Genomic DNA, 20,269 nt, shown 5'->3' on the forward strand with positions numbered 1-20,269 from the left:
GGGGCTGTGTGAACGTTCCGACACAAGTCATATTGCGAGTTGTGTGGGATTCTAAATATGAAACCAAAAATTACCAACGCATGCCAACATTTTCCGGGTGACCTAATTAGCCTGAAGCGTGGGGTACCTGGACGCACCCGGGCCGTGCCACGCCTTCTCTTACATTTCCATGTCCTCCTCCCCGCAGCTTTCTGCGACTGGGAAGTTCCGCAGAGGACAGCCTGCGTCGGGGGGTGCGCTGTGCGGCGTGGGCGAAGGACACGGGGTGGGGGGCTGTCGCAAAACAGTCTGTTGTTTCCTCTGTTTCTGTAGGGAGCCTTTGAGCCGGCGACAGAGCGGGTCTTCGGGCGGCCGCCACAACACCAGCTCCATGCAGGAATGGCTCCTAAACACACGGAGCAGCATGAGTCATCGGTAAATTCCGCCGTCCGCCAAAGGTGCGTTCATTTTCTATTCCGGTCAACAATCGGATAGCAGAGGAGAACCTACACAGACTGGGCTACTGTGTGGGGGAGAATGTCGCTGATGCCCCTCTGCAGGCCTTCCTTCAAACTGTCTGAGATGACCAGCACCGGCCTTCTTGGGGCTGGCTCCACATCGAGATCCTCATCGTCGTCCTCCAGCGTTATTCTATTCAATGATCGATCACAGTCTTAAGGCGCGCATAAGCTGCATCTGATCTTCACAGCGCCTACCGAGGGAGATTTGCCGCCGGTTGTTAAGCGGCTAAACCACGTGTGGCGCCGTGGCAGAACGTACACAAAGAATACTGTACCAAGCGCGGCGTGGATAAAATTTAACAATGTTCTTTGTGTGATACAGTGATGCCTTGGTTCTCGACCACAATCCGTTCCACAAAACGGTTTGAGAAGTGATTTGTTCAAAAACCGAATCGATGTTTCCCATTACAATGAATGGAAAAAGAAATAATGCGTTCCAAGCCTTAAAAAAAATAGGCTTTTTAAAGCATTCTTTTAGCTTTTCCTGAGAATAAACTGCATAGTAGAAATACATGTATAGTTTAAATTCTTTATACAGTAAAATAATTCAATATTTTTTTTTTTTGCTTAAAATGTATGCTTTAGTAGTAGAGTATGCTAGACTGGGAGTGCATTGCCCTATCTGTAATGACTTGGCCCCCAGGCTTGTAAACTTTTTTTTTTTATTAACAAAAGTGCAGAATAACTAAACAAGCAACTTGCCTTCTTTGAAGCCATGATTGCGGGTTAATACCGTAGTCCTCGATAAGAAGAAAAACAACAGTCACTATTGGGACATGTCTGTGCATAGAGAATGCGTTATACGGAATAACAAAAGTGCGCTGCTTGCGGCGCGCATGTTATGTCTTTCGGGGGGCGTTCGAATTGACAATAACAAAACGTGTCGTGGGTGGGTCAGCTGCTTGCGCCACGCGCATTATGGTATTTCAGGGTTTTTCCAGGGGGCGTTCGAACTGACAATAACTGCCATGTCTCAGTAACTTTTACCGGTACGTTTTTTGTTTTTTTAACAGGCCACGCTATCATGTAGCTGCTGTGTTACTGCTGGGTCTCTGTGATCCAGGTATGATTTTTTTTTTTTTAAACCGGCCCCGTTAGTGCTGTGCTACCGTGTTGCTAATGTGTAGCTGCCGCAGTTTTTTTCTTTTTTTTTTAACCGGTAGGTTTTTTTGTTTTTTAACCAGCCCTGTTCGTGCTACTGTGTTGTTGCTATAGTAAGCTAAACTAAAGTATTAAAACTCTCTGTGTAACGTCTTTGTAAATATCTTGTGTTTCAACTTGAGACTTTTACTCAGGTGCAGCTTATGCACGTACCAAATGGTATTTCCTTTACAAATGTACTGAGTGAGGCTTATAATCAGGTGCGCCCTGTAGGCTGGAAATTACGGTACTTCCTGGTATGTGGCTGTTGGTAATGGTTAAAAACAAAAAGCCTCATTTCATTTAAGCAGTGCAACTAAACGGACCCATGCTGCAAAGTGAAGCTGTATAGAGTAATTCTGCAGTGTCCAAAGAGAAAACACTGAAAAGGCTCAGCTAGCTAGCTAGCTAGCACGAGCGGTTATTTTTATCTATTCCAGCCATGAATCGGCAGATGTGAGAATAAGGCGGTGCTTAATTGAAACAACGAGAAAATTTCACATCACGATTATAGTGACCAAAATCATCAATTATTCATAAATCATCATCAAATAAAAAAAAAAAATACCCATTGAAAGCTTTCAATCTAGTATTATTCTGAACACCCAAAAATAAAAATACGTATTTAGCATGGTATGTTTTTTTTGTTGTTGCACATTACAAATTAGAAACGACAACAAAAACTAACTTTCTTGCATCAAAGGACCCACGAAATGTGCTTAAAATTCTAACTACTAAATAGTTTATACACACAAATACTAATAATGGATTCTAAATCTTAAGAAATGAGAGTTGTTGCGGTGTTCGGTGGCTTGAAAGCGAAGAATTCACGTCTGAAGCACTGCGTGCATTTCAAGTTACGCCGTTTCCCTGCCATACCTGTTCTCGATCTCCCGCAGCCTCCTCTGAGCCGCCTCGATCTCCATGCAGGAGCTCTCGGTCTCAGGTCGGGATAGAGAGGACGAATGCAGCGGACCCCGATTGCGAGGTGGGGGGCACGGCTGTGGAGGAGCATGGCTGACGTGTCGGGTGCACGAGGGAGGACTGTTGTTTGGAGGGGGCCAGTCGAGACTCCTGGTGGCGGTGCGTGGAATGTCCAATTCAGCCTCTGCTGTTAATCTCCTCCTTTTGGCAAGACATCCTCTGAGAAAATTGAAAAAAAGTATCGCGATCATTCCAACAAGCTCCTAAACAATGTTAAGCAAGATTGTCTTTTACGTACTCATCATCAACTCTCCTCCTGTGCTTCCTGAGGCATCGTGTCTCCCAACTGCTGCGACAGAGGGCGTACATTGCAATTATAACCACAATCTGGTTAAAAAAAAGTGTAGGCAAACTAAATTAATCCTCACTTGTTTGACAGCGTACCACTTGGTAGATGCCCAGTTGCACTCGGAGGTCCGAGATCGAACTCGGGCAGGCTCGTGGGGCCCGAGAAGGTGTACATGCTTGGTGGGAAACCCAGTTGGCTGCTTGGGGGCGCCATGTGATGCATGATGATCCGGTCGGCGAAATTAGCATTTAATAAAAAAACATTGGAAATGAAACGTGGAAAGATAACTGAAGACATTTTTGATCGGGGAAAAACTTCCCCACCCCCCGCTTCACTATGGAGAACTTAATAAATGTAACTAATGTAACTTTAATGTTAGTTAAAAAAAAAGTGATCAATGAGCCAACTGTGATTCCCCTCAGCTGCGCATTAAAACAACACCACTCATCTCATGTGCCGCGATCGTCACGACAAGAATAACCCACAATGACAGCATTATCGTGCGGATAAACAGCAACTTGGGGGTGGCTAAAAATAAGACCGCGGTGGGACGACCAGATGCAACCCGGCGCCCAACCCCCTTTCATCACGTTCTCAACGTTGTTTTGTTTGCCTTTGGCGAGCTCGCGTCCGCCCCGTTCGACGCCACATCAACACAATCGAATAAAAGACGAAACACGTCCAACCTTACGAACCGAATAAGGTGAGCACACTTGCGAGCAGCGTCCAAGGTTGGGTTCCCCCCTCAACGCGCAGTAAACTCGCCGTGAGCTGAATCGAGGATAGCAAAAAAAAAAAAAAAAAACACGCACCGGAAGAATCCACAAGCTTCTGGAAAACGCGCAAGGAACTATGGGAGTTGTAGTTGTTGACGAAGCAGCAGCACCCCCCGCTCTGTTCCTTTAACAAAAGTCAACAAAGGGTAAGACACAGCAAAGAAACGACGTCATTCGTTAAAACCTTGAAGCGGGAATAATTCACACTCTATGGGAAGAATTTGGAGAATTTCAGGGGGCGAGGAGGTACTTTGTCCCCATAGCCCTTGTTTTCTTTTCTTTTTTTTTTTTTTTTTTTGCTTGTCGTCGCAATAACACGTCACGTGACAGCATGAAGCTCTTAAAAGTGGCGGATCGGCACATTTGGACGGAATCACCGAAGAGGTAACACGCAACTCCGACGCTGTTAAAGGGTAGAGTTAGATTTGATTAAAACGTCAATTGGATCCACTTAAGCGCGGACCGCTAAACTGAAAATATTAACCGATGCATAGACTGAAGGACATTCATGTTGTTTTTTTTCTGCTTGTTAATACTTTGAATTTATTTATTCGGGTCCCCCCCCCCCCCCCCCCCCCGCTGTCTTGTGTTTTTTACAGTTAATCCAAGATGTATTTCGTCCTTCTTTTCGGGTTGCTGGGGTTGGCCTCAACTTCTCCTTGTGGTAAGTGTTGTTTACTTTGCTGATCACCTTGGAATGTATTTTAATTAAAAAAAACTGCATTAACTGCTCATTTATTGTTTTTTGATGACTGCTGTCTTTATTGGGTGTTGCTTAGAATAATTTTTGGTGCAACCTTGAGTCAATTATTCAATTTTACTTCTGCACTCAAACTTGACTCAATTTGCTGAAGTGTGTCAATTCGGGAAAGGATCAAAACAAGCTGACTCACCTCTCAGGATATTCACAGATTTTGCAATTTCCTTGTTTCCCAAGGCTAGTACTGCATTTTAAATTCAATTACATTTCAAGACACTGCAAAAGTACATTTATCATTTGAATTTTTGTCTCATTCTAAAAATTGTCCAAATGTTTGATTGTACTAACGCTGTCAAGTCTAGGTCTGTTTAGTTTAATATAAGGCTGATATACTTGTAAGGATTTAAGAAGCAATTAGAGCTCTTGATTTTGAGACCAATGAAGAGAAATTGGATAATTTCTGGTGCCACACTTTCACACTAATGGTTGGATTCACAGTTCTACACAAACCAGCCGCAACCTAATTGGTTCCATCAAAGAGCTGTATCCAATAGTTTCAGATTGATTGCCATTGTTGTAGAGCTGCTAATTTGTGACTCATTTCCCAAACGGCACTGCTGTCTGAAATTGTGATTATCTTAATTTAGCAACAAAGCAATCAAGATATTGTCCAGAGCGTTCACTAAAATAGTGCAAGATGGCACTCGTGAATCAATGTCGCCTCCCAAAAACTGAGACTCCAAGCAATCACTTGTGAAAATGTAGAAGATTTAACATTTATACTATGGTGCATGCAAGACCAAGTCCACATGCCTCGCTTCATCTCGTTACTGCTGATTCAGCAGTTAACTGTCCCACACTTTGAGCCTTCCCGTTGTCAGCAAGCTGCGGCTAAGGGGCCACTTTCATCAACGTCGTGACCTTTTCTGCGCGTCTATGAACCCAGATACATCTGGATCCAACCAGGAGCTGGTGCTTTCACTCAATAAAGATCTTCTGCGCTCTCTGGAGGAACCGGGAAGACTTCCTAATCCCAGTGTCCACCTGGCGTTACGGCTGTCGAAAGTCCACAACCTTTTAAAAGAGGGGGAACACTTAAATAGGCTGACAGTTCATGTACACAATAACATTCAAAGGTATTTTATCAGAAACTAGTGTTTTTGTCAACTTGTGGAACTGAACGTCTTCCTAACCTTGCTGTGTCGCGGTCTGTTCTTCAGCTCCCTGTCCGGCAACCAGCCTGTGACTGGCCTCTTGGCCTTATACGCGCTGGCCTTGAAGTCTTCTTGCTATGACCTCAACACGCTCACTTTCACGGTCGGTGACAAGAGCGAGACGCTGCTGATGCACCTCAAGAAGCAAATGGAGCAAGAGAAAGAATACATTACCTGTATGTTTTACCTTTACTAATTATAGTGGCCCCATAGCTCAGTGGTTTGGTAAACCGGGTGTCGTGGTTCGTATCTCACTGGGGCCTCTTCTCAAGAGGATTGCATCTGGCTTAAAAAGTGCCAAATATGAGCGGTCATCTGAGATGTCGCTCTGTAGCGACTCCTAATGGGACAAGCCAAAATAAATTTAAAAACTAATTGGCATTGTTGCGCTAGTCAGCTGTTGACCGCCGTCTGTGCTAAAACTTCGTTCTTTGATTCGGTTTAGGTGCAGTAGGTGAGACTCTAGTTTTTCTTCTCCCCTCTGTACAGTCAATCAACGCCCTTTGACCAACTATTACCAGTACTCGCTGGGTGTGCTCGCGCTGTGCGTGAACGGCATCAGGGTCAACAACCATGTCGTCAACAAGCTCATCAAGGCCGTCGAAAATGAACACTTCAAGCATGGGGACGTTGAGAGCATTGGTGGGTAAAACCTCTGTGTGTCGTGGTATTAACCATAATTGAAATTTTCAATTAAATGGAGTCCATAGAGTGGGGGGGGGAAATAGGTTTTATTAAATCTGTTTCATAGATACTTACGCCGTGGCCGCAATGGCCCTCCAGTGTGTGAAGAATGCCGGTTGCGGTGCGAAGAAAACCGCTTGCAATATTCACAACGGTGCCGAGCTTGAAACGGCCCTGAGCAAGATCAAGCAGAAGTTCTTGGCGTCGCAACGGCCCGACGGACATATTGGCAACGAGTTCAGCACCGGCCTCGCCGTACAAGTAAGAATTTGACATGGTGGACCCTCTGAAGTCTGGCAACACGGTGACGTAGCGGTTATCTTACAAATTCAAGACCCCCAGTGGGCTGATCTAGTCAGTCACATTTTAATGCGTCCTGTGAAGGCAAATCATGTCAATTTCAATGATTTTTAGCTTTTATTTATTATTCATCCATCCATTAGCTACCGCTTTTCCGGGTTGGGTCGTGGGCAAAGTAGCTTTAGCAGGGATACCTGGACTTCCCTTTCCCCAGCCACTTCTTCCAGCTCTTCTAGAGGGATCCCGAGGTGTTCCCAAGCCAGCCGAGAGACATCTTTTCAGCGTGTCCTGGGTTGTCCTCAGGGGTCTCTTTCCGGTGGGACATGCCGGGAACACTTCACGAGGGAGGCGTCCGAATCGGATGCCCCGGCCACCTCATCCGGCTCCTCTCAATGCGGAGGAGTAGCGGCTCGACACTGAGCTTCTCACCCGATCTCTAAGGGAGAGCCTGAAGAAAACTAATTTCGGCCGCTTGTATCCAGGATCTTGTTCTTTCGGTCATGACCCACAGCTCATGCCCTGAGGTGAGGGTAGGAACGTAGAGAGTGGTAAATTGAGAGCTTTGCCTTTGGACTTAGTTCCGTCTTTACCACAACGGACTGATACAAAGTTCGCGTCACTGCAGACGCTGCACCGGTCCGTCTGTCGATCTCCCGCTTCATTCTTCCCTCACTCATGAACAAGACCCCACGATGGGGTTAACTCCTCCACTTGGGGGAGATGCGATGCTAAGGCCACCAAACCGGACACCCTCTACACCTTGGCTGTGCCAAGAAATTGTCTATAAGTTAGGGAAAAAAAAAAAAAATCAGTGACAAAGGGCAGCCTTGGCGGAGTCCCAACTCTCAACTAGTCTGACATATTGGCGGCAATGCGGGCCATACTCTGACAGCGGTCGTACAGGGACCGAACAGCTCGTATCAGGGTGTTCGGAACCCCCTACCGGACTCCCTGAGGGACACAGTCGAATGCCTTCTCAGTCCACAAAACGCATGTAGACTGGATGGGCGAACTCCCATGCACCCTCAAGGATCCTGCCGAGGGTGTAGTGCTGGTTCACTGTTCTACCGCCAGAACAAAAATCACATTGCTCCTCTTTTTTTTTTTTTTTTTTTTTTTTTTTTAACACACACTAGTCTTAACACTTGTATTCAACCTTGATGGTGCTGCCTTTTTTGTTTTGCCAATCATCCAAAGCCTTACTAGCTTGAATGTCGTGGTCAGGCTTTACTGGCAATGGGCACCCCGGTGTGGGAGTGTGCCCCTTCAATGGAGGCCATGAGGAGGGATGCCAGAGGCAACAGATACCACAACCCCATGGCCATATCCCAGGTCCTGCCGGCTCTGCAGCAGAAATCCTACTTGGCAGTCCAAAGCAAGGATTGCCACAATGAAGATGGTATGGTTTTGTTTAATTTTTTTTTAAAAGCTGTCTGCACGGTCACCTTTTTGTGCACGTCTCCATACAGACACGCTGGTTCTCGAGCCCACTGACCCGGTGGCTGTTTTGCCCAGCAAGACCAAAGTGGCAGTGACTGTGGAGGTGGTGACATCCGGTGGGACGGGCACCGTGTACTCGCTGGATGTGCCCAAGGGAAGCTCTCTGCTGGAGGCACTCAACCTCCTCCAGGAAAAAAATGTTGGCTTCACGTGAGTTTATTTTTAATTCTGTGCGTTTTATTTATTTTTAATGGAATGAAATTTTGATGTAATGTTAAAATGACACGTGGCAGGTTTGAGATGGAGTCGAGCCTGTGGGGGCCGTTCTTAAGTGCGGTGAATGGAGAGCGGGCCAGACAAAGCGACCGCAGATATTGGCACCTTTCCTCTGATGGCACTAGTCTCACTGAAGGTTAAAAAAAAAAAAAAACACATGCTAGACATATTTAATATTCTATTCATAATATTCAATTTTTTTTTTTTTTTCCCCAGGTATCAGTGATTTCAAACTGAAAGTGGCTCAAAAGATTACACTCAAAAACATAAGCTACTAATGGTGCCAGTGGTTTTCAACTGATCAGTTTGGAACAAAACCCCCAGTTCAATTATGTAAATTGTATAGATGAATAAATATTTGAATGGTTATTACATTGTTTTATTGTGACACATTTTTAATAGACTTGAGTGAATTTAAAATGGAGAATAACATTGCAAATGCTTGTTTGCATTTGCTTCTAAGAAACCTTTTTTTTTTTTTTTTTTTTTAAACTGCTAATGTATTTTTTTTTTAAAAGCAATCAAGTGCTTTAGATGGTGTATCATGCAACAATTTAAATAAAAAATGTACCTTTTTTTGCTCACGCTGCATTGAGAAACATAACTAAAGTTCTGCAATCTTACTGGGTTTCCATCAATCCATTTTCCAAGCCTCTTATCCTCACTAGGATTTGATCTTGTTCTTGGGATAAAGTGGGGTTCGTTTTCGACCAGATTACATTATAAACTTGGACAATGTAACGATTTCACGGAATTTCCAAAAGAGTAGATTGATCTTTGCTGCGTAAGGAGAAATGCATTTTAATGCAAGTTGAAGCGCTCTCTGCTGGATGCAGAAAGACCACTACTTTTTTTTTGGGGGGGGGGGGCGTGAAACCAGCACTGTATTGCAAATTTCGGAAGCCATTTTTAGTAATTTACACGGCAAACAATTTGACAAGAATCGTTGGTCGTTAAAAACTACAATGAAGACTTTAAAAAAATAACTTAAAAATTACGTCAACAGGTCCGAAGCAAAAATATTTGTTAAAAAAAAAAAGCCCAAAAAGAGGAAATTTGTGTGTGTGACAGCAATACGCTTCCGTACTTCCGTTCCAAGCAGTCTCTTTAAAAATAAAAAAAAATACCGGAAGTAACTGATCTCTTCCGGTGCCATCTTTGCCATTCATTCGCCCATTTCTTTAGCATATCGAAAGTGCGTTCGTAGCATTTATAATTAATCGCAGTGGCACTTTTAAGTTCTACTAAAGTGTAATTTAATATTTAGTTTGGTTCACTTTTGAAAACGATGGCAATGAACTGTCTTGTCGCTAGCATGACCGCTTGCCGACTCGAGCTCACGATGACGACAACGCTGTAGTTGAACTTGACGCGTGTTGTCTTCTCGCTTGCGAGCCTAGTAATGGTTTTCCTGAAATGGCGCATTCTTTTGAGTCGACTTTCCAAATCCAAACCGCAGGCAGGGGTCGCGCAGCTGTGGAGACGATGCGAGACACGCGACGACTTCCTCCACGAAATTCCAAACGCAAGACACAACGGAAGTACCGCTGTTACAAGAATGTCAAGTGCAGCGGCTTCAAGCCGAGATGGACCGAAAAGAGTTTCTATTGAGGGAAACATCGGTAAGATCCATCTTTGAGAATAGTGGGGGGGGGGGGGGGGTTGAGCGACACCAAGCGTTGTAACAATCGTTTCCCGTGTCTTTTGACGTCCTAGCTGTTGGAAAGTCAACCTTTACGAGACTCCTGGAGGCAACTTGTCCAGACTGGCACGTCGTTGCTGAACCTGTCAGCAAATGGCAGAACATCGACAGCGGCACCTCCTCAAAGGTGTGTGGCGTCCTCATCCTCACAACAACAACAACAACAACCCCAATACAAAATCTTCAAGAAACTGCTTGTGAATGCTGAACTGAAATGCTGTTGAATTCGCTGAAAAGTAAGATGTCGTAATGATTTTGATAGGCCGGGAAATGGGGACAGAGCAAGTCAGTGATTATGAAATATATTTTAATTTGAGAAATTTACCGTGTATGGAATTTGGAAGCAGAAAATATCCCTGAAAGTGTACATTTTAATCAGGAAAGTTGGACCAAAGTAACAGTTCCAAACTGCTTCAAATGAGCAATGTATGAATCAAAACTTTGTAAGGAGGAGGTCAATATAAACGTGAAAAATATGAATTGCATTTGCCCTCTCATTTGTGTGATTTGCGTGCTGCTTCCTCCGCCCAGAAGACGGTGAGCAACCTGCTGGACATGATGTACCGCGATCCCCAGCGCTGGTCGTACACCTTCCAGACTTACTCCTGCATGAGCCGCCTGAAAACTCAGCTGCAGCCCCCTCCTGCTCGCCGCCCCCTCTCACGGGGAACGCCGGTGCAGGTTTACGAGCGCTCTGTCTACAGCGACAGGTCAGTGACACGCTTAAATCCGGTGCTCCCCGGCCCGGGCTGGCCGCAACGTGAGCTTGCAACCGTAACGCTAAATGTTTTATCTCTTATTATTCAAATCCTTTTAATCATGTAGAGCACATTGAGCTAGCGTGTGTATGAAATGCGCTATCCAAATAAATTTGGGGGTTTAAATCCCGGCCCCGCCTGTGTGGAGTTTGCATGTTCTCCCCCTTGCCTGTGTGGGTTTTCTCCGGGCACTCTGGTTTCCTCTCACATCCCAAAAAAGTGCAACATTAATCGGACACTCTAAATTGCCCCTAGGTGTGATTGTGAGTGCGACCGTTTGTCTTTATGTGCCCTCCGATTTGCTGGCAACCAGTTCAGAGTCGGCTGGGATTGGCTCCGTGACCCTCGTGACGATAAGCAGCTGAGAAAATGGATGGATGGTTGGATGGATGGCTACAAAATCCTGCATGCACAATGATTATGGTCAAAGTTGCCAAGCAAAATGACACAACCAGCGTGTTCCTAATTTTCTGTCTTTAACATGCAAATACCTGCCATATTTGTGGTTCATTGTTCCCAAACTTCCCACGGCCCTTGTGAGGATAAGCGGCTAAGAAAATGGATGGGATGTTCCCAAACTGACTTATCGTAATTCCCGGCCGACAGAGCGCACTTGGTTGTAAGCCTCACCGAGTACATTTGTAAAGGAAATACCATTTGGTACATACATATGCCTTCTTTCTTCTTTTTCTTTCGGCTTGTCCCGTTAGGGGTCACCACATACATGGTATGGTACATACATACGCCGCAGCTGTGTAAAAGCCGCAAGTGCCCACATTTACAAAGAAAGACGGTACACAGAGAGTTTAACGGGAGCGCCGCTGCGCTAAGGCTAGTCTTACCACAGTAACACTAGCACCGCCACGCTAATGGTTATGCCAGCGCCATGCTAATGCGAGTGTCGTGCTAACAGATATTTAAAAAACATAAAACATACCGGTGAAAATCACTGAGACACGGCAGTAACACACTAGCGCAGCGTTAACAGGGGCGGTAAAAGTCACTTCCTCGGCACATGTATTCCACCAGTCTCACTCTCCCCTTTTCCGCTTGAGTGCCCCCTTGCGGCCGTTAGGGTTTAAAGCGTGGGAAAAAAGTCAGTTTATAGGCCGGAAATTACGGTATATGCATTTTTTTGTCTGTGGAATCCAACCTTCGCTAATCACTGAAAAAGTCATGTATTTGTAATTTTGGTGCTAAAAATGTTCACCCAGAGAACATTTTTCAACAACAACAACAACAAGAGCGTTGCTCTTCCTGCTCTCACTTCCTCCTCTTCTCTTCTCCCACGCTGGGTTGTCATCTCCTCGCAGGTGGCAGTTGTAGTCAACAGTTATAACAGGTGTAAAAGAGGTGAAGGATGCAGAAAATGTTCATCAAAAGTGAGAAATGTTTTTTTTTCTAAAAAGTGTTATTGCAACCAACCATAATATAATGCAGTTTCAATAATAACTGTTCATATATCTATCCATCCATTTTCTTAACCGCTTATCCTCATGAGGGTTGTTGGAGTCTTGGAGCTTATCCCAGCTGTCAACAGGCAGGAGGCATCATGAAGGCTGTACAAAAAGCAACTTTGCCATCCATCCATTTTCCTAGCTCCTTATCCTCACAAGGGTTCCAGCTCTCAACGGGAAAGGAGGCACGTAACTTCCTGAACTGGTCACCAGCCAATCGCAGGGCACATGGAGACAAACAGATTACTATTTATGCAAATGTATTGTTCTTATAAATTAAATGCATCTGTAACTTGTGATTTAACAAAATTCCTCAATCCATTTGTAGTTTCATCGACTTTTTCATTGGAGTTGTGCATTTTGGCTTATTTTTATGTCAAATTTTTCCAAGTTTCATGTTTTCTGGATTCGACCATTAAATATGATACCTCCACTTTTTCCCCCGCCAGATACATCTTCGCCCTGAACATGTTCGAGCTGGGATGCATCAACTCGACTGAGTGGGCCGTCTACCAGGACTGGCACTCGCTCCTGGTGGAACAGTTTGGACACCAGGTGGCGCTTGAAGGCATCATCTATCTCAAAGCGCCTCCTGAGGTCTGCACCAGTTCTGGGGTCCTTTAAAGTATCAAGTTTGTGCACTTTCAAGCGTGGAAGTCACGACGAACGTGTATTTGTCAGAAATGTATGGAGCGCCTGCAGCGACGAGGGAGGCCCGAGGAGGAGAACGTGCAGCTGGACTATCTCCAAAAGTTACACGAGCAGCATGAGAGGTGGCTTGTGGAGAAAAACACTGAGTGAGTGTCAACCAGTGCGAATAGACCATTTTTTTCACAAAATTGAAAAACATTTTCATGACATATTCAAACAAAAAGTAAAGTAATGATGATTCAAGTACTTTAATTGTAACACACAATTCATAAACTTAATAATTAGTATTAATTGCAATTAATGTGATTTCCGGCCCACAGAGCGCACCTGATTATAAGCCTCACCCAGAACATTTTTAAGGGAAATACCATTTGGTAGATACGTAGGCCGTAGCCGTGTAAAAGCCGTAAGTGCCCACATTGAAACACGAGGTATTTACAAACAAAAAAAGTTTAATGCTAGCGTCACGCTAACGCTAGCCGCCACTGAAAGAATTTTCAAAGTTTCAATACCTTAGCTTAGGTTAACATAACAAAATAACATGATAGCACGAACAGGGCGGGTAAAAAAAAAAAACAGCCGCACTAACAGGGCTGGTTAATTAAAAAAAAAAAAAAAAACTAAATCACCGAGACACTGCAGTAACACAGCAGTAACACGATAACGTGGCGCTAATAGGGCGGGTTAAAAAAAAACATGCCGGTAAAAATCACTGAGACACAGAAGTAACACAGCAGCAACATGCAAGCACAGCACTAAAGCTAACAGGGCCGGTTAAAAAAAAACAAAAAAAAAAACGGTAAAAATCACTAAGACACAGCAGCAACACGCGAGCACAGCGCTAACGCTAGCGGAGCACTAACAGGACCAGTAAAAAAAAACATACCGCTAACAGGACCAGTAATAATAAAAATATCAATAAAAATCACTGAGAAACGGCAATAACACAGCAGCAACACGCTAATGCTAGCGCAACGCTAATAGGGCATGTTAAGAAAAACATACCGGAAAAATCACCGAGACATGGCAGTTACACAACAGCAACACGGTAGCACAACGCTAGCAGGACCAGAAAAAAATACCGGTAAAAATTACTGAGACACAGCAGCAACACACTAGCACACAGCGCTAATGCTAGTACAGCGCTAACAGTAAAAAAAAACATACCGGTAAAAATCTGAGACACGGCAGTAACACAGCAGCAACACGCTAGCACAGTGCTAACGCTAGCGCAGCGCTAACAGGGCCGGTTAAAAAAAAAAAAACACCGGCGAAAGTCACATACATTCCACTGGTCTCACTCTTTTCCGCTCGTGTGCACAAATTAGCCGCATAAACCGCAGGGTTGAAAGCGTGTGGAAAAAAAATTGCATCTTTTTGGTCGGAAATTCCGGTTAATTTCAACTTCTTTGACAGAGCTGAACATAAACTTTGTGAAGGGCGAATTTTTGTCCGACCAAAAATATGTGAGAGTGTAAAGTGTCCCCACTGTCCTCTCTCAGGATCCATTTTGAGTCTTTGAAAAACCTTCCCGTGTTGGCGGTGGACGCCAGCCAGGAGTTTGAGAGCGACCCAACAGCGCAGGAGAACATCATGCGACAGGTGGGATGACTGCTGCTGTGCATGTGTTCGCCACCAGATGGCGCCATTTGTCCATAGGAATCACATAGTGCGTCGTTTTCACTGATAACATGATTGCGTCTTTTTCGCCACCCTTCCGCAGGTGAAAGATTTCTTCAAGGATTTATGAAGAGCGAGTCTTGAATCCGAGCAGAGACCCAAGTTGAAGGGGATCAGTCAATAGTCCACTTGATGTTGTTGGTCTTGGACCGCACCCTTTGAAGCTCACGGTTTTTATTTAAATGTTTGTTCTGTTACAGTCACTGGAGATTTAATTGGATACACACACGTACTCACTCCAATAAGATCCAATTAAAGAGCTGTGTCAAAATAATGCCTTTAATATCTAATTATAATAAAAAGTATAAACTGTAAAAGTATAAACTACGAATGCATGATTGACTGCGACAGTGTGCTTCAAACACCTCCGATAGTGTCAACTGCATTATTATTTTTATAAAGACATATTTTGACACGGTGGAACAGCTGGAAAGCGTTGGCCTCACACTTCTGAGGTCCCGGATTCAATCCCGGCCCCATGTGTGCCGTTTGCATGTTCTCCCCCCGTGCCTGCGCGGGTTTCCTCCCACATCCCAAAAACACATAACATTAAATTGCCCCTAGGTGTGATTGTGAGTGTTTGTCTCTATGCGATTGGCTGGCGACCAGTTCAGGGTGTTACCCCGCCTCCTGCCCGTTGACAGCTGGGATAGGCTCTAGCATTCCCTGTGAGGATAAGCGCCAAAGAAAGTGGATGGATGGATGGATAGTTTAACTTGTATATTTGCAGCCATGTGGTTGAATTTGAGATATGCTTTGTGTTTTTAATACATTCCTGGATGCTCGTCTAAATAAAGTATTTCTTTTTATTTCTAGCCATGGTGGTCTTTCACTTAGCGTTGATGTGTTAATGCTAAATTTTTACCATTGTTTTTTTTAACCCCGTTAGCACTGCGCTAGCCTTAGCACTGTGCTAGCGTGTTGCTGCTGTGTCTCAGTGATTTTTTTTTTTTTTTTTAACAGGCCCCGTTAGCGCTGTGCTACCATGTTGCTGCTGCCTCTAAATGATTTTTACCGGTATGTTTTTTTTTTTTTTTTTTTTTTTTTTTTTTTTTTAAACAGACCTAGTTAGCGATGTGCTACCGTGTTGGTGCTGCATCTCAGTGATTTTTACCGGTATGTTTTTTTTTTTTTTTTTTTTAACCGGCCCTGTTACTGTTGCGTTAGCGCTGTGCTAGTTTGTTGCTGCCGTGTCTGTTTTTTTTACCGGTATGTTTTTTTTTTTTTTTTTGACAGGCCCCGTTACCGCTGCCATAGCGTTAGCGCTGTGCTAGTATGTTGCTGCCATGTCACAGTCATTTTTACCGATGTTTTTTTTTTTTTAACCAACTGGGTTAGCGCTGCGATGGCGCTGTGCTAGCATGTTGCTGCCTTGTCTCAGTCATTTTTACCAGTATGTTTGTTTGTTTTTTTAACCGGCCCTGTTAGCGCTGCGCTAGCATTAGGTGTTAGCTGATATCCGATTCGTGGACGTCCAGATGATTAAGATTATTTTGAGTGAAGATAAAAGATCAGCGCAGCATGATGGGACAATGACCTTGGCTACATCGTGTTTTTTTTTTTTTTCTAACCGGCCCCGTTACCGCTTCGCTAGCGTTAGCGATGTGCTAGCGTGTTGCTGCCGTGTCTCAGTCATTTCTACTGGTATTTTTTATTTTTTTTTAACCGGCACCATTAGCGTTGCGCTAGCGTTAGTGCTGTGCTAGCATGTTGCTGCTGTGTTACTGGTGCATCTCAGTGATTTTTACCGGTATGTTTTTTTTTTGTTTTTTTTTTTTAACGGGCCCCATTACTGCTGCGCGAGCGTGTTGCTTCCTTGTCTCATTCATTTTTACCGGTATGTTTTTTTTTTTTTTTAACCGGCCCTGCTGCGCTAGCGTTAGGTGCTAGCTGCCAGCCGATTACTGAACGTCCAGAGGATTAAGATTATTTTGAGTGAAGATAAAAGGTCAGCGCAGTCTGATGACAGAACAATGACCTTGGCTACATGGTGCGTTTTGGGTTTTTTTTTCTTCCCCGTTTGCAGTTCCTGATGTGCTCTGGTGATCAGAGGCCTGATTGGGATGCCTGGTGTGGTCAGAGGTCATCAAAGGGCAGCTGTCTGCTATAAAGGGGCCCGTCCGGTGTCCCGTCCGCACATCACTTCACCCTCAGAGCCGCTGAGGAACGGAAGGAAAGAAGGAAGGAAGGCAGAAGAAGACCTTAACGTCTTGCCGTGCCACTCTATGATGCTTTTCTATGTGCTTTTTTGGTCCTGTTTTGGCCTGGCCTTGTCTACGCAGAGGCCCGAGTCCGGCGCGAGTCCGGCGCCGTCCGACGTCTCCCTCCGCCCTCGCGGCCGCCTCCCTCTGTACATGATGGAGCTGTATCGCTCGTTCCGGGCGGCCGATGTCCGCCCCGGTGGCGCTCGTCCCGGGCAAGAGTCCGACTCCATCCTCAGTCTGGTTGCGAAAGGTGAGAAATTTTCTTGTATTTGCTCCTACATTCTCCTGTAGATGTCTAACTACTGTTATCTATGATCTGACCCCCCCCCTGCCCTTTTTTTTTAACAGCCCAGCCAAGTGTCAAAATGCTTATTCCACTTTAAAGGCTTCGTCCGTTTTATGTGCGAGGGTGTGTATATTAGCCCCCAGACGGCCTTGCGCAGGGGGGGTTGAATACACATCCTGTCCTGTTCGGCCTCCCACCTCGCACGCCCCCCCCCTCCCCAACCCTACGTTTTGACATTTGTCCAAGAATCCGCTCGTCGCCTCACTGAGTCCGCCTCTGCCGTTGAAAGCTGTTTACAATTTCTTTCAATATCATCTATATATATCTATGATATTGTCTGCGTACGGCACTTTGGTTTCAGTTGTGGTTGTAATGCGGTATATAAATGAAATTGAGTCGATTTGAGAGCTTAAAATTCATGTAGTGTACTAGTATCCTCTTTGTCACTAGTTAGACATGGCCGTGTACTTGTGGAAAGACTGACACATGAGTCTTACTAGTAAGAAATTAAAAATGTATTTAATATTTTCTACATTATGTGAAACGAATCTACGTTCTAACGTGAAACGATTCACATTATGTGTAATGGGTAAAGAAGGGGGAAAATTATTTGCTATTTTCTACGTTATTATGTGAGACAATTCTATGTTAAGTAAAACGAATCTACGTTATAATGGTAAACGATTCACATTATAATGTAAACCGATTCACATTATCTGTAATGGGTAAAGAAGGGGGAAAATTATTTGCTATTTTCTACGTTATGTGAAACAAATCTACGTTAAGTAAAACGAATCTACGTTATAATGGGAAACGATTCACATTATAACCTGTAATTAACCGCATTATAATGTGAAACGAATCTACGTTATAACGTGAAACGATTCACATTGTAATGTGAATTGTTTCACATTATAATGTGGTTACAATTCACATTATGTGAAAATGATTCACATTATAAAGTGTAATGGGTAAACAGGGGTGAAAATTATTTGCTATTTTTTACGTTATTATGTGAAACAAATCTACGTTAAGTAAAACGAATCTACGTTATAATGGTAAACGATTCACATTATAACGTGTAATTAACGACATTATAATGTGAAATGTTTCGCATTATAAGGTAGATTTGTTTTACATAACGCAGATTCCGTAGTCTTGCTTTGCCTTCCGAAGCAAGAAATCCAACCAAAGCTCTCTGTTTCTGATTGGTTGAGCAGGAGAGGACACGCTTACATTTTTTTTTGGGTAACATCTATTAGTAGGGAAAATGAAATTGGGGTCATGACCTTTTGAGTGCCCCTCACACATGGACTTCAATGTGGATATCAAAGTGTCCAAAAATGCTGAAATCGCTTTCCGCACTCCCTGTCAGTTGACATCTCGACTCCTATTTTTTTTTTTTTTGTCCAGGGATCCACCAAGCGGGTGACAGATGGACGGTTTCATTTGACACGTCGTCCATTTCCGCCAGCGACAGACTCCAGCGAGCGGAGCTGCGCATCCGCCTGCCGTCCCAGAATTCCTACGAGCGGGTCGTCGTGGATTTGTATCACTCCCGAAAGTGCCGGCGCGAGGAGGCCCCGTCGTGCCGGGACGAGCGTCTCCTCCTGGGGAGCGTCAGCGCCTCAGCCGGCGAGTCTCCGTGGAAGCTTTTCAACGTGACCGCTCTTCTGAGGTACCGGCTCAATCGAGGTGATGGACTTTCGGGCCCGGAGGCCTCGGGAGAGCCCGAACCCGAGCCCGGGAGCGGTTCCGGGGATTACGAGGAGATCCCCAGCAAGGTCGTCTTCCAGAATCCAAGAAGGCAAAGTCGTCCGGCCGCAGTTCGGGCAATAATGGTGATATTTTTTAAGCACGACGCCGCCCGGGACGATCGTTCGCCGTACAGCCTCATCCACGCGGTGGAAAACTCCAAGTACGTCACCGCGGAGCGTAGCGGCGCCGAGGGCCAGAGTCGGCGCCACAAAAGGAACAGGATGGACATGGCGGCGGCCGGCCCCGCGCCCACCCCGCGCGCGCAAGCCCCCCGCTGTCGCAAAGTGGACATGTGGGTGGACTTCGACCTCATCGGCTGGGACGAGTGGATCGTGCATCCGAAACGGTTCAACGCTTACCGCTGCGAGGGGGCGTGTCCCACGCCGCTGGACGACTCCTTCAACCCCACCAACCACGCCTACATGCAGGTAAGACGATTTGATCGGGTCGAGGACGGCGAACGCCGACGGTGTTTTTTTGTCTCATTTTCGTCGTTGTCGTCGTTGCAGAGCCTTTTGAAGTACCACCACCCGGACCGGGTCGGGTGCCCGTCCTGCGTGCCGACCCGCCTCGGCCCCCTGTCCATGTTGTATTACGAGAACGACGACTTGACCCTGCGCCACCACGAGGACATGATCGTCGAAGAGTGCGGCTGTCACTGAGCTGGTCTCCAGCAAAGAATTTATATTTTACATGTAGCATCCAGATGCTCTTTATTCCGGAAATGTTCATCTATTTAACGAACTCTACTGTAGATTTTGTACATAAAATATCGCAAATTTATTATTAAACCTATATTTTCACCCGAGTGGGCCGCTTTATTAAACGAGGTTCCGGCTCACGTGTGGGATTTCGTTTGGAGAATTTTTCCAGGTCTGGAAAAGTATGGAAGTAAGGGATGGGAAAACGGAAGCTATTGCTATCTATGTGGAAATAACGGGATGAGGCGTTCGAGACAGGGTTAGGGTTTGAATTGAGTGTTTGAAAACGGGGGTGAGGGTTCGGAGTAGGGTTTTAAAACATGGATGTGGCTAATTACGTGTTATAGTGTGATTCGTTTTCACACGATGTGAATTGTTTCACATTATAATGTGATTCGTTTTCACATTACTTTGTCTGCTTGTCAATAAGAAGCACACATATTTGTCATATTTGTTATACCGTACATTTGTTTCACGTAATGTAGATTTTGAAATACATTTTACCCCTCTTTACCCATTGACCTTTATTCATTTACCCATTCCACATTATAATGTGAATCGTTTTCACATTACAATGTGAATCGTTTTCACATTACAATGTGAATCGTTTCGAGAGGGGTCACATGTATTTAATATTTTCTATGTTATGTGAAACGAATCTACGTTATTATGTAAAATGAATCTACGTTATAGCGTGAAACGATTCACATTATAATGTGTAATGGGTAAAAAGGAGTGACATTTATTTATTTACTATTTTCTACGTTAT

General features: G+C 44.7%; 3 protein-coding genes across 15 annotated transcripts; 2 read left to right on the forward strand and 1 right to left on the reverse strand.

Annotated features, from left to right (window-relative positions):
* Nucleotides 1-85: 85 nt before the first annotated feature.
* Nucleotides 86-3,858, reverse strand: ccdc117 (coiled-coil domain containing 117). Of its 7 annotated transcripts, none has more exons than XM_061817105.1 (6): nt 3,609-3,858; nt 2,993-3,109; nt 2,863-2,910; nt 2,520-2,783; nt 490-630; nt 86-385 (listed from the first exon to the last, which is right to left on the reverse strand). In XM_061817105.1, the coding sequence occupies exons 2-6, from the start codon at nt 3,085-3,087 to the stop codon at nt 160-162; spliced, it is 774 nt and encodes a 257-aa protein (XP_061673089.1). In that variant the 5' UTR covers nt 3,088-3,109; nt 3,609-3,858; the 3' UTR covers nt 86-159. The 7 variants fall into 7 exon arrangements, with proteins under 7 accessions (XP_061673089.1, XP_061673085.1, XP_061673086.1 ...); XM_061817101.1 differs by having other exon boundaries at nt 2,863-2,913; XM_061817102.1 differs by having other exon boundaries at nt 2,863-2,913; nt 2,993-3,112.
* Nucleotides 3,859-3,998: 140 nt separating this feature from the next.
* Nucleotides 3,999-8,672, forward strand: tcn2 (transcobalamin II). 2 transcript variants are annotated; one of them, XM_061817097.1, is made up of 10 exons: nt 3,999-4,073; nt 4,289-4,353; nt 5,336-5,525; nt 5,610-5,779; nt 6,093-6,245; nt 6,355-6,548; nt 7,812-7,986; nt 8,057-8,237; nt 8,321-8,439; nt 8,520-8,672. In XM_061817097.1, exons 2-10 carry the CDS (start codon nt 4,299-4,301, stop codon nt 8,579-8,581), a joined length of 1,299 nt encoding a protein of 432 aa, XP_061673081.1. In that variant the 5' UTR covers nt 3,999-4,073; nt 4,289-4,298; the 3' UTR covers nt 8,582-8,672. The 2 variants fall into 2 exon arrangements, with proteins under 2 accessions (XP_061673081.1, XP_061673080.1); XM_061817096.1 differs by having other exon boundaries at nt 4,052-4,102.
* A 744-nt stretch (nt 8,673-9,416) lies between these two features.
* On the forward strand, nt 9,417-19,597 carry spaw (southpaw). 6 transcript variants are annotated; one of them, XM_061817094.1, is made up of 8 exons: nt 9,419-9,925; nt 10,020-10,132; nt 10,537-10,715; nt 12,670-12,817; nt 12,902-13,017; nt 14,374-14,473; nt 15,515-15,568; nt 16,578-16,929. In XM_061817094.1, exons 1-7 carry the CDS (start codon nt 9,706-9,708, stop codon nt 15,557-15,559), a joined length of 921 nt encoding a protein of 306 aa, XP_061673078.1. In that variant the 5' UTR covers nt 9,419-9,705; the 3' UTR covers nt 15,560-15,568; nt 16,578-16,929. The 6 variants fall into 6 exon arrangements, with proteins under 6 accessions (XP_061673077.1, XP_061673076.1, XP_061673078.1 ...); XM_061817093.1 differs by lacking the exon at nt 15,515-15,568 and having other exon boundaries at nt 9,417-9,925; nt 10,540-10,715; XM_061817092.1 differs by lacking the exon at nt 15,515-15,568 and having other exon boundaries at nt 9,418-9,925.
* Nucleotides 19,598-20,269: the final 672 nt, after the last annotated feature.

Source organism: Syngnathoides biaculeatus, chromosome 4 (assembly GCF_019802595.1).
Source record: "Syngnathoides biaculeatus isolate LvHL_M chromosome 4, ASM1980259v1, whole genome shotgun sequence".
Lineage (NCBI taxonomy): Eukaryota > Metazoa > Chordata > Actinopteri > Syngnathiformes > Syngnathidae > Syngnathoides > Syngnathoides biaculeatus.

What these genes read in the sequence shown, in the direction of transcription:
- tcn2 (XM_061817097.1), top strand. Translation starts at nt 4,299, where the DNA reads ATGTATTTCGTCCTTCTTTTCGGGTTGCTGGGGTTGGCCTCAACTTCT. An exon ending in GTACACAATAACATTCAAAG is followed by an intron (nt 5,526 to 5,609) that starts GTATTTTATCAG and finishes TCTGTTCTTCAG; the next exon opens with CTCCCTGTCCGGCAACCAGC. An exon ending in AGAGAAAGAATACATTACCT is followed by an intron (nt 5,780 to 6,092) that starts GTATGTTTTACC and finishes CCCTCTGTACAG; the next exon opens with TCAATCAACGCCCTTTGACC.
- spaw (XM_061817091.1), top strand. Translation starts at nt 16,615, where the DNA reads ATGCCTGGTGTGGTCAGAGGTCATCAAAGGGCAGCTGTCTGCTATAAA. An exon ending in CCTCAGTCTGGTTGCGAAAG is followed by an intron (nt 17,006 to 18,454) that starts GTGAGAAATTTT and finishes TTTTTTGTCCAG; the next exon opens with GGATCCACCAAGCGGGTGAC. An exon ending in CCAACCACGCCTACATGCAG is followed by an intron (nt 19,228 to 19,308) that starts GTAAGACGATTT and finishes TCGTCGTTGCAG; the next exon opens with AGCCTTTTGAAGTACCACCA.
- ccdc117 (XM_061817099.1), bottom strand. Translation starts at nt 3,210, where the DNA reads ATGTCTTCAGTTATCTTTCCACGTTTCATTTCCAATGTTTTTTTATTA. An exon ending in AGTGGTACGCTGTCAAACAA is followed by an intron (nt 2,914 to 2,992) that starts GTGAGGATTAAT and finishes CCTCTGTCGCAG; the next exon opens with CAGTTGGGAGACACGATGCC. An exon ending in CACACAGTAGCCCAGTCTGT is followed by an intron (nt 386 to 489) that starts GTAGGTTCTCCT and finishes CCGTGTGTTTAG; the next exon opens with GAGCCATTCCTGCATGGAGC.